Below are 12,831 nucleotides of genomic sequence, written 5' to 3' on the forward strand. Positions count from 1 at the left end.
GATGAAACATGGCTCCATCATTTCACTCCGAAGTCCAATCGACAATCTGGCAAGTTTATGGCATCTGTATTTTGGGATGGCATGGAATAATTTTCATTGACTACCTTGAAAAAGAAGGACCATCAGCAGCGACTATTACGTAGCGTTATTGGGCCGTTTGAATGACGAAATCGCCGAAAAACGGCCGCATTTGAAGAAAAAGAAAGTGCTGCTTCACCAAGACAATGCACCGTGTCACAAGTCAGTGAAAATGATGGCAAAAATCCATGAATTGGCCTTCAAATTGCTTCCTCATCCATTCTCAGATCTCAAAAGAAGTCTCGCTGGGTAAAATGTTCGTCGAATGAAGAGGTGATCACCGAAACTGAGACCTATTTTGAAGCAATAGACAAATCGTATTACAAACATGGTATCGAAAAGTTGGATGGTCGCTATAATCAATATATCGCCCTTGAAGTTAATTATGTTGAATAAAAAAAAGCTAATTTATCCAAAAAAATGTGTTTTACTATGGTAGGCCGGGGACTTTTCAATTGACCTGTTATATGACCTCAACACTATGAATACAAAAGAGAACAACTATTTTATTTACTACTATTAATTCTGAATTAAATAAAACATAGGTGAATAATTAAAAGCTTAACTTAAAAATACCTTTTCACCTGCACGCACATTGAAGCTACTTGTTTTAATATATTAGTTAGTGCATACCTGGCCACGCATTGCTATCGACCAATTTGATTACATAGAGAGAAAGAAAACAGGAAGTTCTCATCTCTAATATGTTTAAGTAATCACAATGCCTGTGTGTCTTCAATATTTTAGAAATTATCTTGCGGATGCGGATATAGATTGATTTGTCACCATTATAATTGTCTAGATGTGAAGAAATCGCTATCTAGATATAAACAATACATTTTTTAGTAATAGGATATTACCTGTCCGTGCGACGACCAATATATGAAGAATTAGTAACAGTACCAGTATTTACAACTGCATTTCGCAAATGATTCAGAGCGAAGTTTGATGTGATTTTAACAGATTATTGGTAACTGCGGTGTATTGGTTTATTGAGTGTATTTCAATTAGTGTCAATGTATCGATAAAAAGCTATATTTCTATTCGATATCATTAATTGATATAACATCCGCCCTGAACAATGTCGTTTATTGAGACAATTTCATTTCCATAGCCTTGTAATAGTGACAATTTTAGTTACGATACCGATGAGAATATGTCGGCTTAAACAGTTATATATGAGGCTGATGTTTCTCGTTGACGGCCACTCTCAGTCCCTCACCATTTTATTGTGAACAAAACTAATCTAAAACTGCAGAGGTCAATTACTGTGCTCAATATTCTTCATCGGTCCAAATAAGAGCTTTTCATTGTATGCTTTCCTCATTAGTTGATTCTCCAATTGACTTACAATACAAATCGGATGTTATCAAGCCTAATTTAATTTTAAAGGATTTACAACAGATGTTATTTCTCTGTGTATTTAATCGCATCGTGTACATTTTTAACCAACTTCATGTTGAAGCCTCACTGATTCCTTTATAGTAAGTCATTTCGTCGAAATGTAAACAAAAATTGTTTTCATTGTGTTGAAAATGTCTGAATTTGCGGAAGGTTTTACTTTTTTACTTCAATTTGAATAAAAAGGCGGCTGAAGGTCATCGAATGCTATATGAAGCTCATTGCAACCAAGCGCCATCGAGCTCAACATATGATTACTGGCTTCGACGTTTTAAAAGTGGTGATTTTGACACTGAAAACAAAAAGCGTTCTGGACAGACAAAAAAGTTCGAAGACGAGAATTTGAAGTCATTACTTGATGAAATCATCAATGAGGATCATTATCGACTACAATTGATGTATTGGGGTCGAGCACTGCGCGAGAAACAGCGGGAATACGAGCAAATATATAACAATGTTATTAGTATGACAACGTTCGACCATATGTTGCAAAACCTATGAAAACATACTTGGAAATATTAAAATGGAAAGTGCTATCCCACCTGCCGTATGCTTCAAACCTTGCTCGTTCTGATTACTACCTGTTCCTATATATCAGTCGTGACCTGTCTGAGCAGCACTTCAGTTCTTATGAAACTACCAAAAAAATGGGTGGATTCGGGAACAGCCTCAAAATTTACATCGTTCTTTCGAGATGGAATCCTTAAACGATGGAAAAAGTAGCAGCTATCGATGGACAATACTTTGAATAAAATACATTATATCGATTTTTCACAATAAAGCTTCATATTAAAAAAATCCTTTAAAAAGAATGTATAAGTCCAATAAATTCAATCTCCTATAAGATATTATTATAATAAACTAAAACATATCAACTGAATATAAAACAAACCAAAAAATAGTAATTTCACGGTAATGTTGAAATATTTTTAAAGTGTATAGAGATAACAAAAGTATTTATTTTATGAAAAGAAGTGTCGAGTGCTGAGTGGCCAGCACAAAACGAGACTGGAGGTTTAGGATATATTCTAACATAAATTGAACCCCTATCTCTAGATGTCTCACTCGTCATATCGTTCAGTCTGAACATAAATTGTTCTCAACATTGCCTTATTCGAATTCGAATACACAATCTTCATAATCTCCAGTACATACATCCTTGTAGCCTTACAGCTTCAGCTGCGATAGTTTTACCTGAACTCCACGTATCTACATCAAGTAATGCTTCGAATAACTACGGAACGATTGTGAGTCCAAAAGTGAACGTCTCTTATTTTCTTGATAATTAATTTGATTCCGGTTAATTGAATGAATTCAATAAAGACTAGCCTTATGGCCGACTCCGCCAATTGTTAATTGCGAATGGTTTAAAATAACAAAATATTTTATTTTACTTAAAAGAACTATTTTATTCTGGGGGAAAAACTGACAAGATATCTAATATAAACTAAACTTCTATGTCTAAAAGTCTCACTCATAATATTTTTCAGTCTAATATATACTGATCGTTTTCATAACCAGTGTCGTATCAGTCGCGCACATCAACATAACCTATTATAATTAAATAATATAACACATATTTAATTAAATAATTAATAAATTAGTGTCAAATTCGTCTTTCAAAAATATACAACCTAAACCTTGAATTTTTCTTTGACTTTATACTCTCCTTTTTAATTCAAAATGAAAAATGTAGTGCCAACAATTAAGATATTTAGTTTTAGAAATGCTGTTTCCTTTAAAAAAAAACTATGCGAATTTAAAAAGCCCATCACGTTGTAGCCCTAATAGCGCCGCCGATTAGAACGTTAGAGAACGTAGCGGCCGCATGACACCATCATGTCGAACGTTCGTTTCTGAAATGCCGATTCCACGCCATTCAGCGGCTGTTTTGGTGTTGGTTGTGGGTGTGCGATGTTGCCGCCACCGACACGGTCGATTAGATGTGTACAATTTGCTTACGTATCTGATACTAGGGAAAAAACAAAAAAAAAATTAAACAGTTTGGAGTGTCGGAAACAGGTTTCTGGATAACGGAGAATAATGGGATAAGACGCAAGATGTTCCGATGAATCTTGTTTTTAGATTTTTTTAACTAAACATTTCTAATTTTGTTGTGTTTTGATTTTTCGATGAACCAAAATAACTTATTTCTCAGCTAACTTTTGTTCTAGGGTTAAGGCACAATTATTAAGAATACAAAAATTTTAAAAACATGCAAAGGAAATGCTTAATTACTACATAGTGCAATATATATTCTATCACTTTATACTAGGTACTTGCTTTTATTCTGTCCATTTTTTCGTCTTAAAAAAGGTATATATCGAATAATAATATAGTACAGTTGGTACAATAAATCTTAATCAAACCATTTTCCGTCATTTTCTAAGTTTTTCTTATCTTTCTGGCAATATAGCGATACCGTGTCAAAAGAACGGCGTTGGTTTGGCAGTTCGAAAAAATATTGCGTCAACCAAACGATGCTACATCGATCTGAATAAGTGGTAATGAGAAAGTATTTGTTCAGTACGCTGAGAGCGACAGAACTTCCCATTAGAGCTGCAATGGTGTCATGCATAAGAATAACTTTCCATCTCTTGCTAGTTTTTTTTTCAACAATACATCGTTCAAATGACAATCAGTAGTCATCTGCAAATTCTCCTGCAAATACTGAATGGACAACTGACAAAAATATAAATGCCAGAACCATCGAATTTAACAAGTAGGTTAGGTTTTTTAACAGTTGTTAACATTGATACATCACATTTATCGCTGATCAAAGTACATGCAGCCACCTAATAATTTATAAATAGTTTTTAATAATTAGCTCATTGAATAAGCATCTGTTATAAGATAATTGTTGGAGAACGATTTATTTACTATGATTATGAAGCGCATGTAAATATGAGGAAAATTTAAAATCCGCCTTTATAACTGATGTATTACAAATTACAAATCAGTTATACATAGAAAAGTGCTAGTATCCTTTAACTGCATCATTTGACGGATTTACAAGATGCTGAACTTAATAAGAATGTTTCATCTAAGACGATATTTCAAATATAACGTGAATTTTAATTTTTGATGTCCTTGCCCGCCAAGAAAATTGAGGAAGTGAAAATACATCTACGATGATCTAAAATAGTAAACAATGAAAAAAATGTTATACCCTTTATATTTTATTAGTACTGGTTTGATGCTTGTGAAAGAATATTTATATTTTCAAATACTTTTCTAAACATTCTAAAAATTCATAATAAAAGCAGCGTTACAAAACATTCTCTAGATTTGGAAATGTATAACTTTTATTATACCGGCTATTTTTCGATTTTGAAAAATTTTTGCGAGAAAAAATATTTCAGAGAAAGGACTCAAGAAAACAGTGATACTACAGCTATTTGATTTATCCATATGAGTTTTAAAATTATGGAAGGATCTCTCCTTTATTGTAAATGGCATTTATTTTAAACATATAGAAAATCAAGATTCTCAATTAAACTTATACTATAAATGTTTCTTGTGTCGTAATGACACTGTCTGTAATTGTATTATAAATAGCCATTTTCTATGTAACCAACGTAGCTCTAATTGAAATTTTCAATCCAATAAACACCCCGTACTTACTGTCTTAACTTCAATATTTGTGGTGTTCTATATTTTTGTATAAAATATTCAATCAGGCATGATTTTATTCTGTCCATTTTTTCGTCTTAAAAAAGGTATATATCGAATAATAATATAGTACAGTTGGTATATTATTATATGTAGTAAAGAGTCACATAAATGTGGATTTATATAATATACGATAGACATATTCTAAAAAAGGGTTTATTTTTAAATTGTAAATGTGATTGTAACTAAGATTCTAATAGAAACAGAACACGAAAATTTTTAAATTTGCCATATTAGGTTACACTAATCAGAAGCGTTACGAAATAGCACGCTTCTATTTTATTTGGATTATTTATCTTATATTTCACAGTTAAAAAATCGATTTTCTCAACTCAAGACAAATAACTTAATTACTTATTATTACTAATACTTTATAAATAAATTTATAAATATTAACAAAACTTAATTATCATTTTTCTTATTATATTGCGTTTGCACAGGATATGGTACATAATTAATCGTTTTAAAGATCACTATTTGCTGACTTAGATAAATAACATAGATAATATAACGGTAATAGCAGAATCATAAAAATATATAAACAATTTGATTGCAATATTACCACATATACACTTAGTTTACATACACTTATCCTTTTTGGTATTGTATTTTCTGGTTCTTCTTGTCATCTCTCAATTTATTTCGTTTGAAAAAATATTATATTTATATATACTAATAATTTTTTTTAGTCTGTAGCCATATTTTCCTTTTAAGTTAGAAAGTTTAAAATAATAAAGTTAGAAATAATCTGTAAATATACATATATTAGGTATTACATTTAAATTATCGTAGATTTCCATGAATTTTCATACTATTAAAATTACAATTAAGAATTGCATCTTAGTTAAGCAGTGATCTTCCACATTTCGGTCCATAATTATCTGGTCGGTCTGAAATGCAAAGAATAAACCTTCCTGTTCGAAAAATTCATGCAGGAGATCATTGTTTACTTTTAAAACTGTTTCTGCGCTAGAGCAGAATCTTTGGAAGATGATTAATTTTATTTGAACCATCTTCACATCCTGGAAATCAACACTCCTATTATGCTTTTGCATTTAAATAAATAATATTTACCTTAAATATTACAAAAATAGGACAAAGCAAATATAACCTAAGACATTTTATAAAATGTGAAATCGAATAATAATAAATCTTTATACATCCGGTCCTCTACTGACTTACACTAAAAACATGGTCACGGGTGTGATCATTTAAGTTCTCATTCTATATTTCTATTTTATGTTCATTTTTGAATAAATAAAAGACGTTTGGTTATATCATCATTTATAAAATTATTCAGTTTTTGTTCGTCTTTTAGACAGTTATGAAAATCTTGTATATAGTTTTTAAAATGTTATAAAATATTAGATGCCCAGTTTTCAAAGGATTTCAGATCCAAACATTTAATTTTTTATCAAATTAGGATTATGTCTATATGTCTAGACTTTTTCATAAGTCGCATAACATAGTATGCATAACTAGGCTTTATATTAAAAGATATCCCTTCTTTAACATATTTTTATTCTATTTATTTTTGTGTTTCCTTTTTAAATATATTTTAGTCTCCTTTTACTAACTATGGGTTTATCTGGACTGGGCCTAAAGTTTAACGTGGGCTCCGAACCATGGTCCTCAGCAGACTGGCAAGTGATCAGCTTTAGAAATCATCTCAGAAGACATCCGGTCTTACCCAGCCCGGTTACTGGCGTGACCGGGATCATTTTCCTTGTCGGATTTTACACTCTTGTCTAGAACATTCACAAATTTTAAACAACCACAAACATAAATTTACGACCATGCTCCAGCAGGATTCGAACCCGCGGCTATCGCAACAGTAGGAGGACCGTCCCATCGCTTTTACCACTACGCCACCAAGTCGGCTATTTTTGTGTTAATTTATTATTAAAATAAAGATATTTATGACATTTCCGTTTTTTTTTAAATTAGTAAACACCTAAATATTATGATAGGAGGATATATAGAAAAGCCTCACACCAAATTTCAAGTAAATCTGTTCAAAACTTATATCAACAGCATCGAAACAAGTTTCGTTTTTAGATGCCGGTTCACTAAAACAGCTATACTTCCGAAAATAATTTAAATTTTGAAATCTTTCTTTAAGGTCATATTATTGGAGGATTAAGCTTTGAAAATATGAAAAAATATTTTTTTTCAAATACTAGAATACTCCCTTAAGTATTGTAATGTATTTCAAATAATAAAGTCATATTATTCTTATTATATATAGTTGTAATCTAGTATATAATATAACAACCAATATAACAAATATATAAGGAAACAAAGGCAACATATCTATTGTTAATTTAACCTTGATCAGAAACTTTTTTGCTGATCTATGTAATTTCATTACATAAAATGGCTTTCTCAATATCGTTCATCTCCCCTTTTCACATTCTACTCTCTATTAGTTCACCTCTTAAGAAACTAATCTAAAGAGATGTTGACTTCATTTGATTTACCAAATTATGTTCGTTCCAACCCTGGCAGTTTTCTGTTTCGTACATTGTTTCCGATAATTCAATTATATTTCTAATTTAATTTCTTTATTTTCATCGAAATTTAATTCTTTTATGTGAGAATTGTCTCCATTATAATTTCGAAATACTTATAAACAAATGTGTTTTTAGATTAAATAATTAATGGATATTTAACTGAATTTATAGTTTAGTTTTTCCAGCATTCAATTAAGTTCCCGTCGTTATTTTTTTATGTATTCTTTAATTTTTTTTAATATAAACTTTTGATTTAAATAAAAGTAATTAGTTGACACTTACTCTTAACTGTATCACCTATACATGTGTCATTTTCCATTCATGAAGATATTTTCTAAATTTCTTTCCATTGTTTTTTTTATCTAGTGAAAAGAAATAACAGATTCATAATAGATTCAATAACAGTTGCCTGTGTAATGTAAAAATACCAACAGTAGCCTCCTTCGGTAGCTTCCTTGTTTTGACGGGAGTGTGCGGATCTACTCATGCTACGTTGCCACTTATTACCAAATCTCCAAATTAATTATACTTTTTGTTGCAGGTTTGAGAGTTCCACCGTCGAATTTCTCAATTAATGATGTGAGGGTCAGTGTTGGTTCTAGAAGGCTTCTAGACGTAATGGATGTTAGCACCCAGAAAAATAGCGAGATGACAATGAAGGAATGGCAGAAATACTACGAAGATCCTAACAAGACTAAGTTACTTAATGTGATCTCCTTGGAGTTTTCTCATACTAAATTAGAATATTACGTAAACAGCCCCACTGTCGTAAGGTAAATAAAAATATTAATTAATATAAAGGAACATAATGTAATAATTTCGTATTATAAAGAGACTGTCGATTAATTTTGATAATTTACTTTATAGAATTAAGGCGTTATTGCAGAAAAATGTATATATAATTATTTAGATATTGTCCATATATAGCTATTATTTTTTCGTGTTACCAGCGCCTTTTAAAATTATCGTACCTTTTAGGACGATCTAAGGTACATACTGATCAGGTATCTTCATAATATTCAACAGAACACTAAAATTGAATGAAAGTATTACTGCAGATGCTTACTAACATATATTGAATAAATTCTCCTCTAGCATGACTACGCTCGACCATACATTGTAAGAATTGATATGCTGAAGGATACACTGCTTCAGCTCGATTACATAATTCTATAATCTAAAGTGCTCACCAGACCTTCGTATTGTCTGTCGGCTTTCTTATTATAAATTGAACAGATCAATACAATTTGGCCTGACTTAGACATGCTGAAGAAGTGCCAAAATGGATCCATGATTTGAAAAGAGTATAGAAAACGATGGAACATATTTTTATTCATAATGTATCAATGTTTCTCAAGAAACTCCTTTTTAAAGTGACAAAATAATCAGAATATATGCAAGCGCCTAATATATACAATCAGCTATCAAGTACTATAAACCAAACATCAGGATAACTTAACTTTAAAAAGTAAATGTTTTTGTTTTCTAGACAAATTGACTGGGTTGATTGTGTTTGGCCTCGTCACCTCAAAGAAAGTCAAGTAGAAGCTACTAATGTGCTGGAAGAAATGAAATATCCAAAAGTGCAGAAGTATTGTCTTATGTCTGTCAAAGGTTGTTACACCGATTTTCATGTGGATTTCGGTGGTACCTCAGTATGGTATCACATATTAAAGGGTAATTTTAATGTTATAGTTTTGTTTTCGTATCTTATGAAAATATTTTAATGTAGGGTGCAAGGTTTTTTGGTTGATTCCACCTACTGAACACAATATTGATCTTTATGAACGTTGGTGTCTCTCAGGAAAACAGTCTGATATATTTTTTGGAGACACAGTAGAGAAATGTGGCAGGTTTGATATTTTTATATATTTCTTATAAAAACTAATAATAAATGCACTATTATATTTTTAGAATAGTACTCCAAGCCGGTAATACCTTCTTTATACCAACTGGTTGGATACACGCTGTTTATACACCTGTGGATTCTCTTGTGTTTGGTGGTAATTTCTTACACTCATTTGGTATTGAAAAACAGTTGAAAATCGCTCAAGTAGAGGATAACACAAAAGTAATATACTCTTTTTTTTTCTTAAAATAGTATTATTAAACTTCTAATATTTAGGTACCACAAAAATTCAGATATCCATTCTTTACTGAGATGTTGTGGTATGTACTGGAACGCTATGTACATTGCCTTTTGGGAAATTCCCATTTATCAACTGGACAAGATTCACCAATACCTCCAGAACGACCACATATTCACTTAACACAAGCCGAACTACATGGATTAAAGGTAAATTTGAGAATTTCTTGGTGTAAATTATTTCAATATTACTTTCAGAAACTATATTAATATAATACTTTTGATTTTAAGGAAATCGTAAAATATCTCCATATGTTGCCATCAAACAAAAAGAATCTCCCTGATCTTATAAGAGATCCTATTGCTCTCATTCAGGACGTTAGAACTTTAATTGGTTTACATAGGCAAGACATTAGGGATTTGGCGATTACTAATAGACCAGTGCTCAGTTGTAAGTATAAATGTACTTTTTATCGTATTTCTTTTTATAATTCACTTATATTTTAGTACCAGAAGATCCTGATAAAAAAAGACAATATAATAAAGCAATTTCTAATATAACTAAAATGCCAAAACCTCCCTCTACATTTAAAGGTCCAAAATCGTCTCCCGGTTCAGCACCTGGAGATAAAGGAGGCCCTCGGAGACGACGGACAAGGTTAGTTATATATATAATTAACGTAATAAACGAAAAATGAAATGTTTTCTTGATATATTATTCACTTTTTTCTTAATACTGATGTTAACAAATAAGGAGCTCCTCCTAAGTTTTTTAATAAATTTATGTAAATTTTAGATGCAAAAAATGTTCGGCGTGCCAAAGATCTGACTGTGGAGAGTGCACATTCTGTTTGGATATGGTTAAATTTGGGGGTCCTGGTAGAGCCAAACAAACCTGCAACATGCGACAATGTTTACAACCAATGTTGCCCGTTACGGCGGCTTGTGCCAGGTATTTTCCAACTTTATTTTTATCTAAAAAATATGTAAAGACAGATATAGACATATGAATTTCATTCTAGATGTGGCTTGGATGGTTGGATGCAAACGCCTGTGGCGCCTTTACAGAAAGGTCCTCAAAGATGCGACACTGCCAGTTCCCTTATGGAGTGTTCTGTAAGTTTCACTTTTACTATAAAAATAGCCAAAATGTTTATTAACTGGAATAAAAAATAAATTATATAATATCAATATTAATAAATATACATAATATCACATTCAATAAAACAGGCAACACACATTCTTAGATCACATAGAATATATTGCCAATAGCATTTTAAAGTAAAAATGTGAATTTCGTTTTAAACCCAGTGCGGATTCTCATTCTTATTTTACCCTAGTTTAAAAGAGAAAGAATGCTGCCTGATGCGTCGGAACATCTAACCGAATTTGTCTTTGTAAATTCGATTTGGGTTGGTACTTTGTAGACCATGTTGCCAAATGTCTGCAAGTTGGTACTTTTGATATTATACCATATTGATACTATTAAATACTTACCCTCTATCTCCCGTTCCTATTCAAAGTAACTGATTAGAGACGCAATCAGTTCCTGAGTCTGACTATTTAATGGCTTTGGCATTTTCAACCAGCTCAATTTCAAAATGAGCAAAGCGTCAAGACAACGTTTGCCGGTTTATAGTATCTAATTTGTATCATTAATGTTTTGAAAAACTTTGCAGACAAGAGGGTACCGACCTGTACCCACACAAATAGAATTTTATAGGTTAATTCAGTTATATGATCCGACGCATCAGGCAGCATTCTATCTGCTTTTAACTAGGGTGAATGAGAAAGAAAAAATCGGCTCTGATTTTTTAACGAATTTTAACGAATATTCATCATAACGTCACCTATGACTATAGATATTTAATAGATAACATGATGTAAAGATACTTTAACATTAAATAATGAATTTTATATTTTCCAGGTATGTTATGAAATAGCGCACCCTCCTTGTATTCAACGTCTTTGTCCAGATTTTACTGGCTATATAAATGAAGATATGCCCAATTCATGGGAATGTCCAATGTGTTGCAAATTGGGCAAAAACACTGATTACCGGCCAAGGCATTTTCGAGCGAGACAAAAATCTTCAGATATAAGGTATTTTGACTATTACTATCCAAGAAACAATTTTATAGTCATAATTTGTAGGAGAATCAGTATAAGTTCAGATGCGTCAAGTGCTTTTGAAAATAAAATACAACCTGAACATTCAGATTCAGGAAGTGAAAATGACCAAAAAGATTCTAAGGTAAGACATATATATGTGTATACACATATATAATATTTATTTATGTAGGATCTACTGCCTATAAAGAAACGACGATCCAGCGAGAATTCAGAGGTTGAAACAAAAGTTGCGCCACCTCCGTCATCTGATAATAACAGAAAGACTGCCTTCAGGATGCAACTGGCGCAACAAATTTCTTCTAACACGACGAAAGTTTTAAAGAAACCAATGGTGGTTGTCAGGCCAGCACCTTTAATGGTGATCAATCCTCTTATACCCACAAATAACTTGGCATTAGATAAAAGAGTTATTTTGTCAATATTTAAATATTTGTTACCAAAAGATTTACTTAATTGCGCATTAGGTAAGTATTATAGAATCAAAAGTAAATTAAAATTATATTACTTTATGTATATTTATAGTATGTAAAACTTGGGCTACTTACTCCATTGACCCATCTCTTTGGAAACGTATGGAGTTTGATCATAAAAAAATATCTAGTGACATGCTAAAGGGTACTGTTCGTCGTCAACCGGAAATTTTGAGTTTGAATTGGTGTAGAATCAACCATTTTCAATTACCCTGGCTTATACAAAGGTTGAACAACTTGAAACAACTATACCTGCAGAGTATTGACGTCAAATCGGCTATATCTTTGAGGACCAACCATTCTGCTATATTGCAGGTTCTGGATTTGAGTTATATCTCCGATTTCAATGATTCGGCTTTACGAGAAATATTAGGTAGGTTTATTATGAATTATACCATAACAGAAAATTTATCTTTACAAATAATACTTACTTGATTCCTGAGAGCGGTTTAGATTATGTTTGAATCAAAGAATAATT

General features: G+C 31.5%; 1 protein-coding gene across 4 annotated transcripts in view; it reads left to right on the forward strand.

Moving 5' to 3' along the window:
- The window catches only part of Kdm2 (Lysine demethylase 2), a 77,426-nt gene that overhangs the window by 62,069 nt on the left and 2,526 nt on the right, over positions 1 to 12,831 (forward strand). For all 4 annotated transcript variants that reach the window (XM_076399084.1, XM_076399081.1, XM_076399082.1 and 1 more), the window contains 13 exons: positions 8,206 to 8,437; positions 9,154 to 9,341; positions 9,397 to 9,517; positions 9,579 to 9,735; positions 9,790 to 9,960; positions 10,042 to 10,201; positions 10,258 to 10,408; positions 10,547 to 10,702; positions 10,773 to 10,866; positions 11,678 to 11,853; positions 11,905 to 12,004; positions 12,053 to 12,347; positions 12,406 to 12,726. In XM_076399084.1, the coding sequence (XP_076255199.1) occupies positions 8,206 to 8,437; positions 9,154 to 9,341; positions 9,397 to 9,517; positions 9,579 to 9,735; positions 9,790 to 9,960; positions 10,042 to 10,201; positions 10,258 to 10,408; positions 10,547 to 10,702; positions 10,773 to 10,866; positions 11,678 to 11,853; positions 11,905 to 12,004; positions 12,053 to 12,347; positions 12,406 to 12,726 (2,322 nt within the window). The remainder of the gene's footprint in view (positions 1 to 8,205; positions 8,438 to 9,153; positions 9,342 to 9,396; positions 9,518 to 9,578; positions 9,736 to 9,789; positions 9,961 to 10,041; positions 10,202 to 10,257; positions 10,409 to 10,546; positions 10,703 to 10,772; positions 10,867 to 11,677; positions 11,854 to 11,904; positions 12,005 to 12,052; positions 12,348 to 12,405; positions 12,727 to 12,831) is intronic.

This window comes from Rhynchophorus ferrugineus, unplaced genomic scaffold (genome assembly GCF_030347505.1).
Source record: "Rhynchophorus ferrugineus isolate W39M unplaced genomic scaffold, kcgeb_rfMv2 rfM3, whole genome shotgun sequence".
NCBI classification, from domain to species: Eukaryota; Metazoa; Arthropoda; class Insecta; order Coleoptera; family Curculionidae; genus Rhynchophorus; species Rhynchophorus ferrugineus.